At 42.6% G+C, this 20972-nt stretch overlaps 2 protein-coding genes across 2 annotated transcripts; both read left to right on the forward strand.

Moving 5' to 3' along the window:
* The first annotated feature begins 4362 nt into the window (after positions 1 to 4362).
* Positions 4363 to 7296, forward strand: nfkbil1 (nuclear factor of kappa light polypeptide gene enhancer in B-cells inhibitor-like 1). The gene is made up of 4 exons (XM_078794154.1): positions 4363 to 4803; positions 5189 to 5301; positions 5733 to 5850; positions 6246 to 7296. Exons 1-4 carry the CDS (start codon positions 4530 to 4532, stop codon positions 6839 to 6841), a joined length of 1101 nt encoding a protein of 366 aa, XP_078650280.1. The 5' UTR covers positions 4363 to 4529; the 3' UTR covers positions 6842 to 7296.
* A 122-nt stretch (positions 7297 to 7418) lies between these two features.
* On the forward strand, positions 7419 to 20718 carry atp6v0a2a (ATPase H+ transporting V0 subunit a2a). Its single transcript, XM_078794153.1, has 20 exons — positions 7419 to 8218; positions 9945 to 10023; positions 10097 to 10194; positions 10265 to 10402; positions 11989 to 12086; positions 12159 to 12285; positions 13024 to 13106; positions 13179 to 13272; positions 13335 to 13547; positions 14612 to 14762; positions 14869 to 15008; positions 15401 to 15558; positions 15631 to 15721; positions 15795 to 15913; positions 15998 to 16208; positions 17447 to 17566; positions 17637 to 17756; positions 18211 to 18328; positions 18418 to 18589; positions 19943 to 20718. The coding sequence occupies exons 1-20, from the start codon at positions 8108 to 8110 to the stop codon at positions 20043 to 20045; spliced, it is 2544 nt and encodes an 847-aa protein (XP_078650279.1). The 5' UTR covers positions 7419 to 8107; the 3' UTR covers positions 20046 to 20718.
* Positions 20719 to 20972: the final 254 nt, after the last annotated feature.

The following is a 20972-nucleotide window of genomic DNA, read 5'->3' on the forward strand; positions in this document are numbered from 1 at the left end:
AATAAAATAAAAAAGTATTATTATATACGTAAAACATTTCAAAAATACTGAAATAATGTCAAATAAATATATATATATATGATAAAAAATAAATACAACTCCAGTCCATTTATTAGCATAACTTCTCAGTTTCTGTACAAGTGTATTCCTTCTAGGGGTCATCAGCGTTTATTGCTGAGGCAGGCATATTTCACCAAAAGACACCCCCCAAGTGTCTGTGACCTTCCTGCATCAAAGCTATATGGGCTTCAGGGTAACATAATCACCATAGATTGTTTTCACTCCTGTTTTATGACGCTTGTGTGCTCACATTACTTGCTTACATTACACACACCAAAAAACATTTCAAGGTTTGTGCACACTGTTCAGATGTAACTTAGCCTCTTTGATGCACTTGGCACAAATGTTTTCACTCTTAATTTAATTAAAGCATTTTTTGTTTGTTTCTTTTGGCTTTTTCCTGATTACGTTAAGTTAAACAAATTCATTAAATTAATTACAAGAAAAAAAGCAATGAATTCAGTTAAATTAAAAGTAAATTAAATAAAAAATAATAATACAGCAATACATTTATTAAATCAAGTTAAACAGATTCAAATAAATTAATAATTACAACAAAAAATGAACGATTGAAAACAATCGTAATAAAAAAGAATAAAACCAATTACAAATAAATTGCATCAAAAATAATAATAAATAAAGCAATACATTATACATACATTATACAACATACATTAAACACTTTCCAAGAAATTAAAGGAAGAAAACCTAATGAATTCAATTAAAAGAAAAGACAACTAAATGAAAAAGAATAAAACCAATTTACAAATAAATTAAATCAAAAATAATAATAAATAAAGCAATACATTATACATACATTATACAACATACATTAAACACTTTCCAAGAAATTAAAGGAAGAAAACCTAATGAATTCAATTAAAAGAAAAGACAACTAAATGAAAAAGAATAAAACCAATTTACAAATAAATTAAATCAAAAATAATAATAAATAAAGCAATACATTATACATACATATTATACCACATACATTAAACACATTCAAATAAATTAAAGGAAAAAACCAAATGGATTCAACTAAAAGAAAAGACAACTAAATAAAAACAATAAAACCAATTACAAGTAAATTAAATCAAAAATAATAATAAATAATGCAATACATTATACATACATATTATACAACATACATTAAACACATTCCAAGAAATTAAAGGAAAAAAACCTAATGAATTCAACAAAAAGAAAAGACAACTAAATAAAAACGAATAAAACCAATTACAAATAAATTTAATCAAAAATAATAATAAATAAAGCCGTACATTATACATACATATTATACAACATACATTAAACACATTCAAATAAATTAAAGGAAAAAAACCTAATGAATTCGACTAAAAGAAAAGACAACTAAAATAAAACAAAATAAAACAAATTAAATCAAAACAACGCTGCCCGTTGTGCTTTAGTAAGGAGAAAAACAAATTTGAAAAGCAATTTTGCCATGTATGTGACAAATACAAGCACCCTTCTTAATAAATATCTTTGTTTTGCATAACAAAAACTATTAAGCTATTCTTCAGACAACTTAAATCATTAAAAATGTCTAATTTTACGTCATTTAGTTTTTATATTGACTGTAACAATGACAAATAAATCTTTTTATTTACAATTCTTCTGTTAAAACTATTGACCCTTTTCCTGAATTAACACAATCATGGCAAACAATTTGAGAATCTCAAGTGGTGAGCAAACCATTTTTTATAAATATCATGTCATTTTCCAAACATAATACATTATTATTAAATCTTTCTATATGAAAGAACAGCCAATCAGCGTTCTTTCCTCTTTCCTGTGCTTTGCCTGGTGTAGAAACTAAAGTGTGATCGTTTCCGTGGGGTCGCCAGCCATGAATAACCATATCAATGGGTGGCCATGCTATTGTTTGTCTTTTAAATCAGGACGTGCTGTGTGCTGCAAGCGCGTGTCCTCCTGTCATAAATCCAAAGTCAATAAAGGAGGTCACACAGAGAAAATAGACACACAGGAAGACTACACACTTTTCTAACAATGGAGGATAAGCAGGCTGGCATGGCGAGGACGCAGATTTTGGCGGGATGGGGGGGACTGAGTCCTTTTTCTTGCAGATCCCTTGAGCAGACGTTACAGGAGCCAGAAGGTCAAACAGGAAAGACACGAGGGCGGTTCCTGATCAGGGATATCCTGTCTTTCTGACGCATCGTACGTTTAAGTGTCCTTGCGTCTTGTTTTGAAACCTGAATTATGAATCTGGATTTCAGCGGTGGACGTGCGAGAGATAGAGATAGAGAGCGAGAACACCTGAAGTGACAAATGAGACGACTCTTTCTGCTTTCCTTTCAAAGGCGTTCACACAAGGCCGTGATCGTTAGTGGAGACACGTCGTTTCCGAGGGTGGTGGTGGTGGTGGCGGTGGTGGTGGTGGAAGACGCTCCGGATCTTGGCCGTATTGTAAAGCGTCCCAGTATAAGTCAGCGCCACTGCACAAAGTGGCCCTTCTTCATCACTCCTCCCGCATCCTGTCTTTTCCTTTAGGAACTAAAAGGACACTCTGTGATCTGCAGTAGGGCTGAAGAGGCTCAGCTGCATGCTTGCTTAATGTGATGGCTTGCAGGTAAAGCCAGTGTAGCCTCATTAGGACATACAGTGCTGTTGAAAAGTGTTTGCCCTCTTTTTTTTGTATATTTGTCACATTTAAATGATTCAGATTATCAAACAAATTGGAATAATAGTCACAACTGAACACAAAATGCAGTTTTCCTCACGGTAGGTCCTGGAGCCTATCCCAGCTGTCTTGGGGCGAGAGGCGGGGTACACCCTGGACTGGTGGCCAGCCAATCACAGGGCACATATAGACAAACAACCATTCACACTCACATTCATACCTGCAAATTCAACATGCAAACTCCACACAGAGATGGCCGAGGGTGGCATCGAACCCTGGTCTCCAAGCTGTGAGGTCTGCACGCTAACCATTCAACCACCGTGCCGCCCTATTCATGGATGAAATGACTCTTATTATGTTTACTATGTTGGGCAGTACGAGTAAGGTGACTATAGGGGTGTTATTTTATGTATAGAGGACTCTAATAATGTTCATTCATTCATTCATTTTCTACTGCTTTTTCCTCACCAGGGTCACGGGGATGCTGGAGCCTATCCCGCGAGAGGCGGGGTACACCCTGGACTGGTGGCCAGCCAATCACAGGGCCAATCACAACCATTCACATTCACATTCATACCCATGGACAATTTGGAGTCGCTAATTAACCTAGCATGTTTTTGGAATGTGGGAGAAAACCCACGCATGCACGGGGAGAACATGCAAACTCCACACAGAGATGGCCGAGGGTGGAATTGAACCCTGGTCTCCTAGCTGTGAGGTCTGTGCGCTAACCACTCGGCCGCCATGCCGCCAAATGCAGTTTTCAAATGAAAAATTCCAAACCTACATGGTCCTCTGTGTGGAAAAAGTGTTAGCCCTCTAAACCTAATAACTGGTTGGGCAAACCTCAGCAGCAACAACTGCAATCAAGCACTTGTGATAACTTGCAAATAGTCTCTTATAGCACTGAGGAGGAATTTTGATTCACTCTTCTTTTGCATGAAGCACCTTTTTAAGGTCATGCCACAGCATCTCAATAGGATTGAGTCCTCAATAGGACTTTGACAAGGCCACTCCAAAGTCTTCATTTTGTTTTTCTTTAGCCAATCAGAGGTGGACTTGCTGGTGTGTTGTGGATCATTGTCCTGTTGCACGTTGAGGTCAACTCCTTCAGGATTTTTTGGTAGAGAGCAGAATTCAAGTCTTCTAGGTCCTGACGCAGCAAAACACCCCCAGACCATCACACAACCACCACCGTATTTTACTGTTGATATGATGTTCTTCTTCTCAAATGCAGCCTTATTTTTTACACCATGTAATGGGACACGTACATTGGACAAAACACCAATATGGTAATATGAGTAAATAAACTGACAACTATAGAGTTAGTACAATGTTAAGGGAAATATTAATAATCAATAAATAGATACTAAAGTAAAGTTTTTGGCTGAAAATAATTTTCATTTTTAATTGTATTTTTTCGTTCTTGTTTTGTGTTTACATATAGTATGTACAGTACTGGTACTGTACTAGTATTTGTTGTATATTTTATGTTTCCCTCAGGAGACATTTCCATGTCGTACCTTGATTACGTCATCTAGTCGTTCGGGTGGCAACAAGCTCACACGTTTTAATAACGTCGGACTAATCATGAATTTTAAAAATGCATGTTTTTATAAGATAATCTTACACTGACATCTAGTGGAACATTGACGCCACTACCGGAACATTTGTGTTCTTCCTGTAATTGCTCCGGAACTTAAATGTTGACGGACCGACGCCATTATTAGCTAACAATGCTACAGCCCGCTAGGCGAAAACAAACCTATATTTTACCCACAATAAACCGACGGCACTACTTGAAATGCTGACCCACGACCAGAAACGGCTGTGGAAGTACGTGGAAGAGGGCAGCTTGCTCAAACTCAAGTCCTACCTACGGAAGCACCAGGACTTGGACGTAAACTTCACCCAGGGCAAGAGACAGAGGAGCCCGCTGCATCTGGCGTGTAGCCTGGGGGACGACGCCATGCTACGGCTGCTCCTCGAACACGGAGCGGATGCGCTCCGGAGGGACAGGAAGGGAAACACGGCGCTACACGTCGCCGTCAACAGGGCCCTGAAACACGGGAAAACGGGTGAGGAAGACAATGAATAGATTACATGATATTTTATCTATGCGATGTGTGGTAATGTATTTTGAGTACCCGTGGGTGCAGTATCTTATTTTGCAACTTGACTAGGCTTCAGTTTTATATGCCAACCTATTTTGGATAAATATTATATATAATAATCTTAAACATATATGGCTTGTTGACTGAAAGCTGTTCGATACTATTCCACTCCAGTCGTCTGGGTGGCAGCAAACATATTACTGTGTACGAACTACCGCACATGTAAACTGCAGCTCCGTCTGCTGGATATGATGAGTCACTGCACCACTAGGGTCACAATGCAATATAGGTTGTACTCCTAAAGTGAATATAAAAAAAACAACAACTAATGATTGATTTCTTCATCCAGCTTATGACGACTTGGTTGTACCTCTCAGAAAACGCTGTCCAGAGGCCATGAACGCCTCTAACATTGCCGGAGTGACGCCCCAGGATCTCCTGAACTGGAGCAAACGCACAGAGGTAGACTATGACATGTTTATAATAATTTCGTATTACCATGTGCAATTAAAAATGACTGTGACGCATCGATTGGTTCCAGCTGCAACAACACTCCACTTCTCTATTTTTAATTACCATCGTTCACTCCCTAAGAAGGAAGTGGACAAGTTGAATAGTTGATGTGTGTTGTAGTTACTAACATTGTTGACATCATGTCACATGCTAAATCCCTATAAAAGCACTGGTGTGCAAAGTGCAGCCCAGGGGCCACTTGTTATTGGTCCATGGCACATTGTAGAAATAAAATGAGAAACCAAAACCAGCAAAAAATGGGAAAACTAGAGAAAAAGGCATAAAGAAAAAGCAGAAATGTTACTATTTTACTACCATATTACAAAATATTGAAAAATGCATCCTCACTATGAATGTGTGGCATATTTTAATTCATTCAGACAAGCACAGCCGCAAGCACAAGCGGTCGGTCAGAGGCTGACGCGGAACGAGACTGGATGGAAAAGCTATTTGGCGAATGTGAGGACGAATTCTGTGAAACATTTGGAGTTTATGACGGTAAGATAAAGTCTTATTTAATTTTCTAGTTATCTGTTTGGCATGGTGATCTAGTGGTTAGCGCGCAGACCTCGCAGCTAGGATGACCATGGTTCGATTCCACCCTTGGCCATCTCTGTGTGGAGTTTGCATGTTCTCCCCATGCATGTGTGGGTTTTCTCCGGGTACTCCGGTTTCATGCTAGGTTAATTGGCGACTCCAAATTGTCCATAGGTATGAATGTGAGTGTGAATGGTTGTTTGTCTGCCCTGTGATTGGCTGGCGACCAGTCCAGGGTGTACCCCGCCTCTCCCGCTGGGATAGGCTCCAGCACCCCCGCGGTAGAAAATGGATGAGTGAATGTTGGGTCCATTGTCCAAGTATCACTGTTGCGTTTTTTTTTTTGGGCTTCCCAGCGGACGACTTCCTTCCTGTTGATGACGAAGAGGAGGACTATGGGGACTGGGCTGACCGTATTAGAAGAGAATATTTCTCTAAGAAACACGCTGAAGCTCAGAGAATAGCGGCCGCGTCATCGTCTGGCTGGAAGAAGAAGAAGAAGAGCAAGCGAGAGGGTGAGGAGCAGAACTACAAGGAGCTGCATGAGAGGCTCCAGAAAGAACACAATGAGTATTTGGCACGCGCCGCACGCAAAGAAGAAGAGACCCGTCAGGGCAAGAAGCGCCGCTACGATCAAATGTGTGCGGCCACCTTCAACGCCGGGGCGGCTGAAGACAGGGAAGCCAAGCTGCTTAGCTACGCCGACATCCCCTGGCCGGCACCACGCGGCACCGTTCAGGAGATGGCGGACGTGATGCTGCACGGCGTGGACCGCAAGGATGCTGTGGGTTTTCGGAAGGCGCTACGGAAGCAACAGACGCTCTGGCATCCTGATAAATTCGCACAGAGGTGCGAGGCAAGGCTGGAGGAAAAGGACAAGCAGAGGATCCTCGATACGGTGACTGCTCTGTCGCAGGAACTCAACAGGCTGGCTCAGGGTCTGAAGACGTAAAGTCACTTCAATAGGTAGACATGCACTAAAGAACTGTACAATTTAACAGTTTATTGTTATTGCAGTGCTCAGGCTTTATTTAGAGGGCCAATATATTTTACTTTAAATTATTGCGGTTTAGGTTTTCTATTTATATGCATAGTCTTCTGCACTCCTGTATCTTCATGTCTCAGGGTATTCATAATTAAATCACATTTTCTACAGCTTTTTATGGAAGTCTAGGTCTTCTTTTGAACATGGAAGATGTTTCTACAGGAGAATGAGCACTTCCAGCAACAAACTAGTTTCCGCCAGGACACCAACTCCAGCTTTAATCAGGTACTGCCATCCCTTAGTTACATTTTAAATGCCATACTCTGTGTAAAGTACTGTTGGCAAAATGGCCTGTGGAAATACGGAAAACGTGAATATTGTCACCTGCATTACCGGGAAAGATTTTTTTTTCTTTTTAATAGAAGTTTGCGATAAACTTTTTTAAATGTGAGGACGACGGGTAAGAAGGGTAAATTATAAGAGTTTCGGCAAAAATGTGAGGTTTGTGTGACGGGTATCGCTGTCACACAAAGGAGAGACGGTAGAGCCGCTTTCAGTGAGGGTTGCCAGGTTTTTGAAAAACTCTCCAAATCTCGAAAAAAATATGTTTAAAAGCGTATTAATTGTGGTTTAAAATAGAACCAAAACAGTTCCATATATAACACAACGATTTTTTTTTACTGAGCGATTGCAAAATCTATCTTTAGGTGTTTATTGCTAGCGTTGATGTCCGAGGGGTATTCGTCAGATCTGGCAACCCCCAGCTAGGCTCAATCTGTGTCAATTGCCGACCGAAGTAAAAGAAAGGCCCGCGCATCTCGCTCGCACGGTGGCGTTTTCAACGTGCACTGAAGCCCTAACTTGACCATCAATTGGATTAATTATCTTTTTTTAAATCACCGTTGTCGTTTACGGCCTAGCGCTGATGCGTCTTTTAACGGCGTCATGACAGGTGTTTAAAAAGGTGGCGATATCTGGTCTCTCCACGCAGAAGATGCCCAAGCAAGGCTTTTGTCTCGGCTATCGTCCTGTTTAAACGGCGAGCTTGTTTTCAAAGGGAACCACGCGACTGCAACGGAAGCCAGAATGAAGTGCAGAATAATCCCAAATCATTAGTCATAATTAATCCTCGTGCTAATTGGCGAAGGGGTTGCAGCGCACTGTGACGTTCCGCAGGAAATAAACAGATCGAGGTTCAAGATACGACCGGGAAGCGGATTTAACATTTAAAAGATGGTGTTCCGGAGTGAGGAGATGTGCTTGGCCCAGCTGTTCCTGCAGTCTGGGTCGGAATACGACTGCATCAGTGAACTCGGCGAACTGGGCTTGGTCGAGTTTCGAGATGTAAGTACACAGCCGACACTATTCTCTATTCAGCTAAATAAGCACGTCTACTTTTGTTGTTATTCTATATTATGCATACACGTCCCTTAATAGTCTAGCTAGCATTAGGTACACCTGCACAACCCAAAAGCTATATGAAAAATCATACACCTTAACATGCTTGGTTGTAGATGACCACAATGTATCTCATTGTGCATCTGCTGATTTCAGATACTTTAACAGCAGCCACAATAGCAGACTGTAGTACCAATAATATATTTTTTAAATGCAATACAAATGAAAACATGTATTATCAGTTCTCCTGTATCAATGTTGTGCAATCAGCATAAACGTAACTGTGCAAAGTTGAAATGTCCAATTGTTAAAGAGATGCAGTAACCAAGTATATCTGTATATTGAAGCAAATTTGACTTTACTTGCTTAAATTGAGTATTTTCAAAGCAATACTGAAAATACTGTTCCTGCGATCAAGTCTGGTGATTATGTTTCACCTACTGACACCTAGTGGCTAGTGAAGCCTACTGCAGATTGGATGTGTGTTCTTAATGCCTTACAATTATATTTTTGCACAAAAATGTATGAAAGCAAATTTTACTTTGTTTGCTTAAATTGAGTATTTTCAGTATTGCTTTGAAAATACTCAATTGAGTATTTTCAGTATTGCTTTGAAAATACTCAATTTAAGCAAGTATTGAGTATTTTCAAAGCAATACTGAAAATACTCAATTGCTTTGAAAATACTCAATACTTGCTTAAATTGAGTATTTCAAAGCAATACTGAAAATACTCAATTGCTTTGAAAATACTCAATTTAAGCAAGTATTGAGTATTTTCAAAGTAATACTGAAAATACTCAATTGCTTTGAAAATACTCAATTTAAGCAAGTATTGAGTATTTTCAAAGCAATACTGAAAATACTAAATTTAAGCAAATAAAGTAAAATTTGCTTCAATGTGCATACTATTCATACATTTTTGAGCAAAAATATAATTGTAAGGCATTAAGAAGACGCATCCAATAGCATCCAAAGCAATACTGAAAATACTCAATTTAAGCAAATAAAGTAAAATTTGCTTTCATACATTTTTGAGCAAAAATATAATTGTAAGGCATTAAGAAGACGCATCCAATATGCAGTAGGCTTCACTGGCCACTAGGTGTCAGTAGGTGAAACATAAGCACCAGACTTGATCGCCGGAAACAACAGGCTTCTATTGCAGGATTGAATGTCGCAATAATAATGATAATCGCAATAACAACACAAGCTACTATAGGTACCACATTGGGTAATATGAGTGTAAAGGTGACTGTAGGGGTGTTATTTCATGTTTAGAGGGCTCTAATAATGTTAAGACCTGTATTTAGATGGTCGTAAACAGGTTTTCTATGCTCGAACTATGAAAATATTCTATTTATTTGGAGATTCATTTGTCACAAGTTGGGTTTGGAACCAATTAACGTTGATAAATGAGGGACTCTTATTGACATAGTGACACACACCGAAAACAACCAAAGCAGCTTATTTTAATGTACTTGTTAAATAAAATTTAGAGGTATTTGTATCTATACAGACAGTTGTGAGGGAGTTCCTGTATTGGATTTATTTGTTAGGTTAGAGAGTCATGTGTGTAATTGGACGTGTTTTGCCGAGTGTGCAGTAAAACGATCACCGTGAGCCATGTTGACTGATAACCTGCCACCTCCTGACCCCGACTTTGCTTCCAGCTCAATCCAAGTGTCAGCTCATTTCAGCGCCGCTTTGTCAGCGAGATCAAGAGATGCGAGGAGATGGAGAGGATTCTAGGCAAGGCGTGGACACCTTGAGGTCACACATAAAACGCGGCATTGAAAAGAACCTAAATGACTTTTGTTATTAGGTTACCTTCTGAGAGAGATCCAGAAGTCTCATATCGCTATTCCTGAGGAAGATGAGAGTCCACTTGCTCCTCCGCCAAGACAAGTGCTGGAGATCATGGTGCGTTTTGGACATCAGTAACAACATTTGATGTTCTATATTGTGATGTTGGATGTCTTCTTATCTTCAGGAGCAGCTCCAGAGGCTGGAGATGGAGCTCAGCGAGGTGGCGAGGAACAAAGAGAAGCTGCAGAGGAACCTCCTGGAGCTCATCGAGTACACACACATGCTGAAGATCACGCGCACCTTCATACACAGTCGCTCAAGAGTGAGTGTGTCACTGCATAGCTTTCACACAGACACAAAGAGGACAGGACGTATGCAGAAGTAAAGCTGCTGCATGCTAACCATCCGTGATGCTTTAAATGCCGCTATACCATCTTATGCATTCATTCATTTTCTACCGCTTTTTCCTCACGAGGGTCACAGGGGTGCTGGAGCCTATCCCAGCTATCTTCGGGCGAGAGGCAGGGTACACCATGGACTGGTCGCCAGCCAATCACAGGGCACATATATACAAACAACCATTCACACGCACATTCATACCTATGGACAATTTGGAGTCGCCAATTAACCTAGCATGTTTTTGGAATGTGGGAGTACCTGGAGAAAACCCACGCATGCACGGGGAGACCATGCAAACTCCACACAGAGATGGCCGAGGGTGGAATTGAACCATTGTCTCCTAGCTGTGAGGTCTGTGCGCTAACCACTCATCCGCCGTACCGCCCATCTTATGCAATTCATTTAAAAATACATCACAAGGTTGCCTGCAGCCACAGCTGTTAAAGGGAACCTATTATTATACTAATTTTTCCTCTCTTTGTATTAAGTTGTGGACTCCTATAGAGCAGCTACACACAATAACCCGCACAGAAAAGTAGAGCTAGATCTTCCATAATCTGCACCTATTCCAGCTGTATTTCCTTGGATTTGTGCTTCCCGACAAAAGCGGTCTGTTATAATTTATTCCACTCAGGGCCAGCCTACTCTGCTGTGATTGGTCACACACCCAAAGTGCTTCCCAACTACAAATGAGCCCCACTTTCTAACATAGTGGGTATCGGAGTTGATAATAAATGAATAAAAGTGCCCAAAGTGCGGCACGGCGGATGAGTGGTTAGCGCACAGACCTCACAGCTAGGAGACCAGGGTTCAATTCCACCCGCTGCCATCTCTGTGTGGAGTTTGCATGTTCTCCCCGTGCATGCGTGGGTTTTCTCCGAGTAGTCCATAGGTATGAATGTGAGTGTGAATGGTTGTTTGTCTATATGTGCCCTGTGATTGGCTGGCCACCAGTCCAGGGTGTACCCCGCCTCTCGCCCAAAGACAGCTGGGATAGGCTCCAGCACCCCCCGCAACCCTCGTGAGGAAAAGCGGTAGAAAATGAATGAATTAATGATTTAGACACCAGGCTGCATGGCGGTCGAGTGGTTAGCACACAGACCACACTGCTAGGAGACCCAAGTTCAATTCCACCCTCGGCCATCTCTGTGTGGAGTTTGCCCTGTGTATGTATGGGTTTTCTCCGGGTGCTCCGGTTTCCTCCCACACTCCAAAAACATGCTAGGTTAATTAGCGACTCCAAATTGTCCATAGGTATGAATGTGAGTGTGAATGGTTGTTTGTCTATATGTGCCCTGTGATTGGCTGGCCACCAGTCCGGGGTGTACCCTGCAAATCGCCTGAAGACAGCTGGGATAGGCTCCAGCACCCCCTTGTGAGGAATAAGCGGTAGAAAATGAATGAATGTTTTCGACACCACTGCTGTAGAATAAACACATTCCTTGGTGTGAGCTTTGTAGCTGAAAGAAAAGCTGTCAGGAATGATGCATTGTCCCTTTCCATAATTAGCATGAGGCTCTTGGTCCCCAGTATGAAGAGTTCCCCACCATGGAGACGGACTCGGTGACCGGGTGCACCGGTATGCAAAGACTCGGAGCCAAGCTTGGGTGAGCTGTCATTATGTTCGCAATACCGGTTGTACTTTAAATGTTGACTCCTGCCGTGTGCTCCCTTTGTAGATTTATCTCCGGTCTCATCCAGCGGGTCAAAGTTGAGGCCTTTGAGCGAATGTTGTGGAGGGTGTGTAAGGGCTACACCATCCTCAGCTACACGGAAGTGGACGAGAACCTCGCCGATCTCGATACGGTGAGACGAAGGAACATGCTTTTCAATAATGAGTGTGAGTAGTGTAGCAAAAACTAGACCTACAGCATTTTCATTCATGGTGTCAGTAGTTCGGTGCAACGCACGAACGCCACACTTGATCGCCGGAAAGAACAGACTTTTACTATATCGGGGTGATACTTCTTTAATTATCAGTACCGATAATTATTGCACATCCCTAGCTGTAACCCATGCTAAGACAAAACTCAAATCTGAACCCCAGACGTGACTTCCTGTCCACCCACCACTCAGCTACCCTGGGGAACACATTAATAGCAACACAAATGAGCCCAAATCTTATTTACTCTTATTATGTCTACTATACTAGGCGGCATGGCGGTCTAGTGGTTAGCACGCAGACCTCACAGCTAATTCCACCCTCGGCCATCTCTGTGTGGAGTTTGCATGTTCTCCCTGTTCAAGCGTGGGTTTTCTCCGGGTACTCCGGTTTCCTCCCACATTCCAAAAACATGCTAGGTTAATTGGCGACTCCAAATTGTCCATAGGTATGAATGTGAGTGTGAATGGTTGTTTGTCTATATGTGCCCTGTGATTGGCTGGCCACCAGTCCAGGGTGTACCCTGCCTCTCACCCGAAGACAGCTGGGATAGACCCCAGCACCCTCCGCGACCCCTGTGAGGAAAAACCACTGTGTGGTTATATGAAAAAAGCTAACGGTGAGCTAAACTTGACTAACGGTGTATTAATGTGTGGTTGCAGGGTGAGATAAGCAAGAATGTGGTCTTCTTAATCTCATTCTGGGGAGACCAGATTGGGCAGAAAGTTCAGAAAATCTGCGATTGGTAGGTTCTTCCACGCCGCACGTCAGCCTCCGCACGGCTCAACTCCTTCTCATGTTGTGTCCACGTCCTCAGTTACCACTGCCATCTTTATCCTCACCCTGAGAACGACGAGGAGCGGGCGGACATGTTGGATAGCTTAAGGACACGCATCCAAGACCTCAACAATGTAGGACCGCTCATGTCTTCATGTTCATCCGCATCGAGTGAGTTACCGATGCCGTCCTGCAGGTTCTTCATCGCACCGAGGACTACCTGAAGCAGGTCCTGCAGAAGGCCTCGGAGTCGGCGTACAGTTGGGTCGTGCAGGTGAAAAAGATGAAGGCCATCTACCACATCCTCAACCTCTGCAGCTTTGACGTCACCAACAAATGTTTGATCGCTGAAGTGTGGTGTCCTGTCAGTGACCTGGCCAACCTGCGGAGGGCGCTAGAAGACGGTTCGGTAAGAAGAGGCTCTGCTCTGTGAATATACGTATTGTCCTAGGCTATGCCCTCACTGCAGGGACATGAGACGGCCCCCTGCTTTAAACATACCATGCTACCGAGCTAACTAGCCTCCAATTTGTTTATTCTAAATTAAGATAAAATTTTTCAGGATGCCATTCAGCGGCTCCATCAGTGTAACATAACTGATGCCTAGTCAACAATCCCTCATACGTTTTTATCTTCATTCATTCATTCATTTTCTACCGCTTTTTCCTCACGAGGGTCGCGGGGGGTGCTGGAGCCTATCCCAGCTGTCTTCAGGCGATTTGCAGGGTACACCCCGGACTGGTCGCCAGCCAATCACAGGGCACATATAGACAAACAACCATTCACACTCACATTCATACCTATGGACAATTTGGAGTCTCCAATTAACCTAGCATGTTTTTGGAATGTGGGAGTAAACCGGAGTACCTGGAGAAAACATGCAAACTCCACACAGAGATGGCCGATGGTGGAATTGCATCCTGGTCTGCTAGCTGTGATGTCTGTGCGCTAACCACTCGAACGCCGTGCCGCCCCGTTTTTATCTTTTTAGTCCTATTTTATGCTTTTAGTCTTTAGCTTTTAACTCCAGTGTTTCCTCAGGGGGGGTCCTCCACACCGGGGTGGGGGCTGTGTCGGGTCTGCTGAGGGGGTGCCATCCTTGGGTCCCTTCGACCCGGCCGGCTGGGGGTTCCTCCCTTTGATGTGGGGGTACGCCCATCTGTTGGAGTCGGGGGGCCCGGGTGCTGGTCCCCCGATGGCGGCTCCTCCTAGTGTGGACGGCCCCAAAGGTGGTGTTTCCTTGATCCTCAGTGCCATGCCATGTCTCCCTATTGTGTGTGTGTGTGTGTGTGTCTAGTATGGAGGGTGGGAGGGGAGGGGCTTTCTTTGTAATTGTTTTTCTTTTTAATTGTGGTAATTGTTTTTAATTCTGTAAAGCACTTTGTGTTGCATGTCTTTGCAGGAAAAGTGCTCTAGAAATAAAGTTGATTTAATTTGCTATGCATTTTTATGTTTTTACGGTTCTACTGCTAGAGAAAAGGTGACGCAACTGTTCCATCGTTTGTGAACCGCATCCCGAGTGCTGACACCCCTCCCACTCTGGTCAGAACCAACAAGTTCACATCAGGGTTTCAGAGCATCGTGGAGGCCTACGGGGTGGGGGATTATCGCGAGGTGAGCCCAGGTAAGCAGCCCATGAAATCGTTTTAAGTCATTTAAGTCGTTTAAGTCAGTATCTGGTCTGAACATTTGCCTCAAAGGTGTTAAGTTTTTTGTTCTAAATCCAACAGCGCCTTACACCATCATCACCTTCCCCTTCCTGTTCGCCGTCATGTTCGGGGACCTGGGCCACGGCATGGTCATGAGCCTCTTCGCGTTCTGGATGGTGCTGACGGAAAAGAAGCAGACGAGGAAACGCTCCAGTAACGAGGTCAGAGCGTCCTTCATCATTCATTCATTTTCTATCGCTTTTCCTCACGAGGGTCGCAGGGGGGTGCTGGAGCCTATCCCAGCTGTCTTTGGGCGAGAGGCGGGGCCAGCCAATCACAGGGCACATATAGACAAACAACCATTCACACTCACATTCATACCTATAGACAATTTGGAGTGGCCAATTAACCTAGCATGTTTTTGGAATGTGGGAGGAAACCGGAGTACCCGGAGTAAACTCACGTATGCACAGGGAGAACATGTTAACTCCACACAGAGATGGCTGAGGGTGGAATTGAACCCTAGTCTCCTCGCTGTGAGGTCTGCGCGCTGTCCTTCATCATTAGAAACGTCATTATAGCGAGCAGACATTATGCTTATGTCTCTCCGCAGATATGGACCACCTTCTTCAACGGGCGTTACATCATCCTCATGATGGGGCTCTTCTCCATCTACACCGGCCTCATTTACAACGACTGCTTCTCCAAATCGCTCAACATTTTTGGCTCGGGTTGGAGCGTCAAGGCCATGTTCACCAGTCAGCGCTGGACGTATGTTGCTCTACAGGAAGTTGTCACATGGCTGGAAGGGAGCGATATATAAACCTACGTTGTACATTCCAGGAACAAAACTCTTCAAACAAATGCTTTGCTCACGTTAGACCCTAACGTCAGCGGAGTGTTCGCCGGACCATACCCCTTCGGCATCGATCCTGTGAGTAAATCCGCTTAAGACAAAGCCCAAATGATGTCTAGTATCACATGCTGTATTTTTCGTATTGGCAAAGATATGGAGCATGGCGGTCAACCGGCTGTCCTTCCTCAACTCGTACAAGATGAAGATGTCGGTGATCATCGGTGTCATCCACATGAGCTTCGGTGTGGTTCTGAGTGTCTTCAATCACTTGTGAGTCACCACAGCTGTGAACTTTGTTTATTATTTTAGCTTTGCTAAGCTAACCTTTGCCCTCTGGTTTCCCCCCCCAACCAGGCACTTCCAACAGAAATACGACGTTTATCTGCTCTTTCTTCCTGAGCTGCTCTTCCTGCTCTGTCTCTTCGGCTATCTGGTCTTCATGATTCTTTACAAGTGGCTAGCCTTCAGCGTGCGGGACTCCAGCCACGCTCCCAGCATCCTCATCCACTTCATTAACATGTTCGTCATGCAGGGAAAGGACATCACTCCTCTGTATCCGGGACAGGTATTGCATCCTCATCCTCATTTGTCGACTTTTTGGACAAAAAAAGTCCAAAAAGTTCAACAGTGCTATGGCTTGCATTGCTGTTGTAACTCCCTCGGATGTGCAACGATCACACAGCTACTAGTTCTTGTCTTTTACTGATGGATTTATTACAAAACCAACGTGACAACTAAAAGGGTATAAAAGATACAAAATACAATAAATTACAGGTCATTCATTCATTTTCTACCGCTTTTCCTCACGAGGGTTTGGGGGGGGTGCTGGAGCCTATCCCAGCTGTCTTCGGGCGAGAGGCGGCGTACACCCTGAACTGGTCGCCAGCCAATCACAGGGCACATATAGACAAACAACCATTCACACTCACATTCATACCTATGGACAATTTGGAGTCGCCAGTTTGACTTTGTCTTACAGTCGCTGTAAAAAAAAAAAAAATCCAAAAATTGTTACAACTATAATGATGAAAATGGTAATATTAATGAGAGACTCAAGAATTGAAGTAACACGCCTAATGACCAGTGTAGAGTACAACATATCACGGCATCTATATGTCTTCTGAATGCCTTTTATTTGTAGTTTAGTTCATTTAGCCTTTTTTATGTTTGAAAATGTAGGCAAAACATGCAAAAGTTTCTTAAATATGCATTTTTCCTTTACTAATCATCGATCATATTCCATTCTATATGGTCTATAGACAGTGCCACTGGGTGAAAGACAGGAAGCGGAACTGGAGGTAGCAGAGATGAGGATGCTGAGGTTTTCATTGGGAGTGACCAGGATGGATAGGATCAGGAACAAGTGCATCAGAGGGACATTACGATTATAATAATGGTGATGATAATAACAATAATAATGGTAATAATGATAACAATTATGATAATAACAATAATAATATTACGATGATAATAATAACAGGGGAAAACAAGACTGTGGCATGAACATAATTATATCTTGCTAAAAGGGGTAGGCATTTATAAGCTTTTGCTTCAGCCTACTCCTTTTCGACTTGTGATCAGATAGTTGAATACAAATGTCAATAATGGAAAGTTATATTTTGATTGATGTAAGAAATGCACTGTAATTTTCATATATTGTCCAAATAATTAATTGCCCAATATATTGCTCCACATGTCAAACATTCTCTGCAACACCACTGATTGGTTGTCACTCATCAATGTGTACATTTCTCTTCCTGGTTGTTATATTTTAGTGCTCTTATCTGTTTATTTTCTTCACAGACTGGTCTACAAATGTTCCTTCTCGTGATCGCCCTGCTGTGTGCTCCCGTCTTGCTTTTAGGAAAACCTGTTTTCATGTACTGGATGCATCGTGGAGGCAAAGGCCTGCGCAGGCGCAGAGTAAGTCTGGTTCATAGTAAAGTATTGCAGCATTTTGAGTCCCCCTGTGTAGTGATTTTGAAACTTGCAGGGCTATGAGAGGGTGAGGCGTGCTAGCGAGGATGACAGTTCGGCAGCGCCGTCCTATGAGGATGACGAGGAAGAGGGGCTCGATGAGATGACCCACAGAGACGCTCAGACGGCCAAAGAGGTCCAATTCACACCATTCATTCATTCATTCATTTTCTACCGCTTTTTCCTCACGAGGGTCTCGGGCGGTGCTGGAGCTTATCTCAGCTGTCTTCGGGCGAGAGGCGGGGTACACCCTGGACTGGTGGCCAGCCAATCACAGGGCAAACAACCATTCACACTCACATTCATACCTATGGACAATTTGGAGTCGCCAATTAACCTAGCATGTTTTTGGAATGTGGGAGGAAACCGGAGTACCCGGAGAAAACCCACGCATGCACGGGGAGAACATGAAAACTCCACACAGAGATGACAAAGGGGGGAAATTGAACCCTAGTCTCCAATTCACACCAGTGACCTATTTTACTATAATTTTACAATTATTTCCTATTATGCAAAAGTTTTCATGAAAAATACTCCAATATAGGAGCTTTAAGAAAGCTACTTTTAGCTATGTTTTATTTCTTCTCCAGTTTGACTTTGCGGACGTGCTCCTGCACCAGGCCATCCACACCATCGAGTACTGCCTGGGCTGCATCTCCAACACGGCGTCCTATCTGCGACTCTGGGCTCTCAGCTTGGCACATGCGCGTGAGTGTGCCATCATCGCGGTAACTCTGCCAAGGCAGAATTTGTGATACGGATTTCTCACGTTTTGCGTATCCGTATCGGCTGCCTAGAGCTGTCAGAGGTGCTGTGGGACATGGTGATGCGCCTCGGCCTCAGGATCACAACGAGAGTCGGGGTGGTGTTTTTAGTGCCCACGTTTGGCGCCTTTGCGCTTCTCACCGTGTCCATCCTGCTGGTCATGGAAGGTTTGTCGGCGTTCCTCCACGCTCTCCGCCTCCACTGGTGAGTCTCTGCCGCACTGGAACAGTATAAAACTAGATGTTGATATCAGTAAGTAAAAAACGTACATTTAGGGGTGGTTATTGTTATCTCTGAATGTCTTGAACTCCTGTTTCCATACCGGTGTGGTAATGAGCAGAATAATGCCGCCATAGCAGATGTCATGTTGTATTTTTACATTGTAAACTACAATAGATTCCCATTATTCCCAATCCATGAATGGAATCGGTATCACTTCCCATCCCTAGTTGCACAATATTGCGTCTTGTCAAAATATCATACTACCGGAAAGTGTTGAGTGGATCTTACTTGTGAGCGCCAATAGCTGCAGCACTTTTTTCTCCCTGCAGATAGCGCCATTAAACCACTTTCTGCTTAGTTAACCATTGAAAAAATCTAATTATTTATAATTTAAAGCAGAGAAAATGAATTTTTGGGGGCGCAAATGCCAAGCCTCGACTATGTGGATGATCTACTGCAGGGGTCTCAAACTCAATTTACCTGGGGGCCACTGGAGCTAGGGTCTGGGCGAGGCTGGGCCGCATCAGGTTTTCCCAAAAAAACCCAAAACGCATTTATTAAAAACAGAAAAATGAATAAACTTTGCTTTGGTTCCGATTTTCTACAAGAAAAGCTCTGATAAAACATTCCACTGTTCTCAAATATCTTACTTTTTATTTTTCTACACAAAATAAGATGGAAAATAAATAAACAAATCAAGAATAAAGAAAATCAATCAATCAGTAATAAATAAATAAATATATCAATAATAATAATAAAACGGCAAATAATACAAACTTAAGAAACCACATATAGTTGGTGGGTAGACAAATTATTTTTTGCAGATTAAAATTAACAAAGCATTATTAGAGCCCTGTAGACATGACAAAGCACAACTATAGTCACATTTATACTTTTTTTATTTACAACATATTGCGCAACTGCAGGGTCTTGTGACACATGCCAACTCGCAAACTAACAAAACAAAAACTTACCACTTCCACACAGATAGAGAGGATAACTATTAACAGTTATTTAACATAAACATTAATCAAACAAAATAATTTTTTCTGGGTACATGATACCATACAGCATCCATATCAAACTTGCGCGGGCCGCACTAACATTAAACTTTCATATCAAGGCGGGGGCCTCAAACTAGTGTCCTGCGGGCCACGTGTTTGAGACCCCTGATCTACTGTATATGAACCCGAATCAACAGCACCTCTGCTGGTTGCAACCAAGTAGCACACTCGACATTTGCTATATTTTTGTCCTAAAGTAGGCTCATACATCATTTTGATTTATTTCTCATGTTTTAAGATTAAAATGCCTTCCGTAAATGTTTGATTTCAGGGTGGAGTTTCAGAACAAATTCTACCACGGCACAGGCATCAAGTTTGTACCTTTTGACTTCTCCCTCTTGCCATCGGTTTTTGAGCAAGACGGCCTCCTCTAAAGCGTCAAATACCGGCAGACGCCAAGGCCTTTTAACTGGGAAGGATGCTGCATACTGGGGACAATTCTCACTGTGAAGCCTGAAGACGATGAGAAGTCACTCTTGTAGCAAAGTGGGGTTATTGGGGGGGGGGGGCATTTTGAAAATACAAAAAAAACAAAAACAAATCCTATCTGCTGTGCTTACTACCTTACTTCTCCATCCAGCAAACCTCTCTGTGTGCACATCTGTTGATGATTCCAAACTGCGGTTCAAGGCAAACGGGTGAGTTAAGAACTGGCACTGTGCTACATAAACTAGTTACACTGTATCAGAACCAACTGCCACATAGCACAATATAAAGTTAGCATAGCATCCTGACATAGTGCCATAATGGTTGACTTCTCAAATAGCAAAAAGCACTTTTCAAGAAATGATTGTATAAAGGGTCTCCTTGTTTATGATTGTGATGATGCCAAAATTCCTAGAATTATTTAGCTGTTTGCTTATTATTACTATGGTCGTTCATTTATTTAAGTGTAACTCTGCCCCTGTAATCTGCAGACCCATAGCTGCCACTGCTTATTGTGTTTGTTATGATTAATCATGCTATTTATTTTTTAAAAACAACTCTCTGTACAAGAGTCCAATATTTGACCATTTTGATGTGTTGAATAAAACCTTCGCAAGCAAATAGACTATTGGTTCAGTTTTTATGTGTGAAATGTAGTTCCCCCGGCGTGGTGGATTAGTGTTTATCACATCTTGACAGTCAGGACATCTGGGTTTGAATCCCCTTTGGAATATCTTATGTGGAATTTGCATGTAGGTAGTAAAGTGGAGACTCAGGGTGGACCTGCCGCCTTTTGCCCACAGCTCAAAAAATGGAATGGCCTTTATTGTCATTATACAAGATGTACAACGAGATTGGACAGCTTCTCCTTTTAG

This window comes from Doryrhamphus excisus, linkage group LG10, assembly GCF_037039965.1.
Source record: "Doryrhamphus excisus strain RoL-2023G ecotype Guam linkage group LG10, RoL_Dexc_Guam_v1.1, whole genome shotgun sequence".
Taxonomy (NCBI): domain Eukaryota; kingdom Metazoa; phylum Chordata; class Actinopteri; order Syngnathiformes; family Syngnathidae; genus Doryrhamphus; species Doryrhamphus excisus.

Coding starts and splice junctions, on each gene's coding strand:
- atp6v0a2a (XM_078794153.1), top strand. CDS start 8,108: ATGGTGTTCCGGAGTGAGGAGATGTGCTTGGCCCAGCTGTTCCTGCAG. Junction 13,107..13,178: donor GTTCAGAAAATCTGCGATTG/GTAGGTTCTTCC, acceptor CCACGTCCTCAG/TTACCACTGCCATCTTTATC. Junction 15,559..15,630: donor TTCACCAGTCAGCGCTGGAC/GTATGTTGCTCT, acceptor TGTACATTCCAG/GAACAAAACTCTTCAAACAA.
- nfkbil1 (XM_078794154.1), top strand. CDS start 4,530: ATGCTGACCCACGACCAGAAACGGCTGTGGAAGTACGTGGAAGAGGGC. Junction 4,804..5,188: donor CCTGAAACACGGGAAAACGG/GTGAGGAAGACA, acceptor TTCTTCATCCAG/CTTATGACGACTTGGTTGTA. Junction 5,302..5,732: donor ACTGGAGCAAACGCACAGAG/GTAGACTATGAC, acceptor TAATTCATTCAG/ACAAGCACAGCCGCAAGCAC.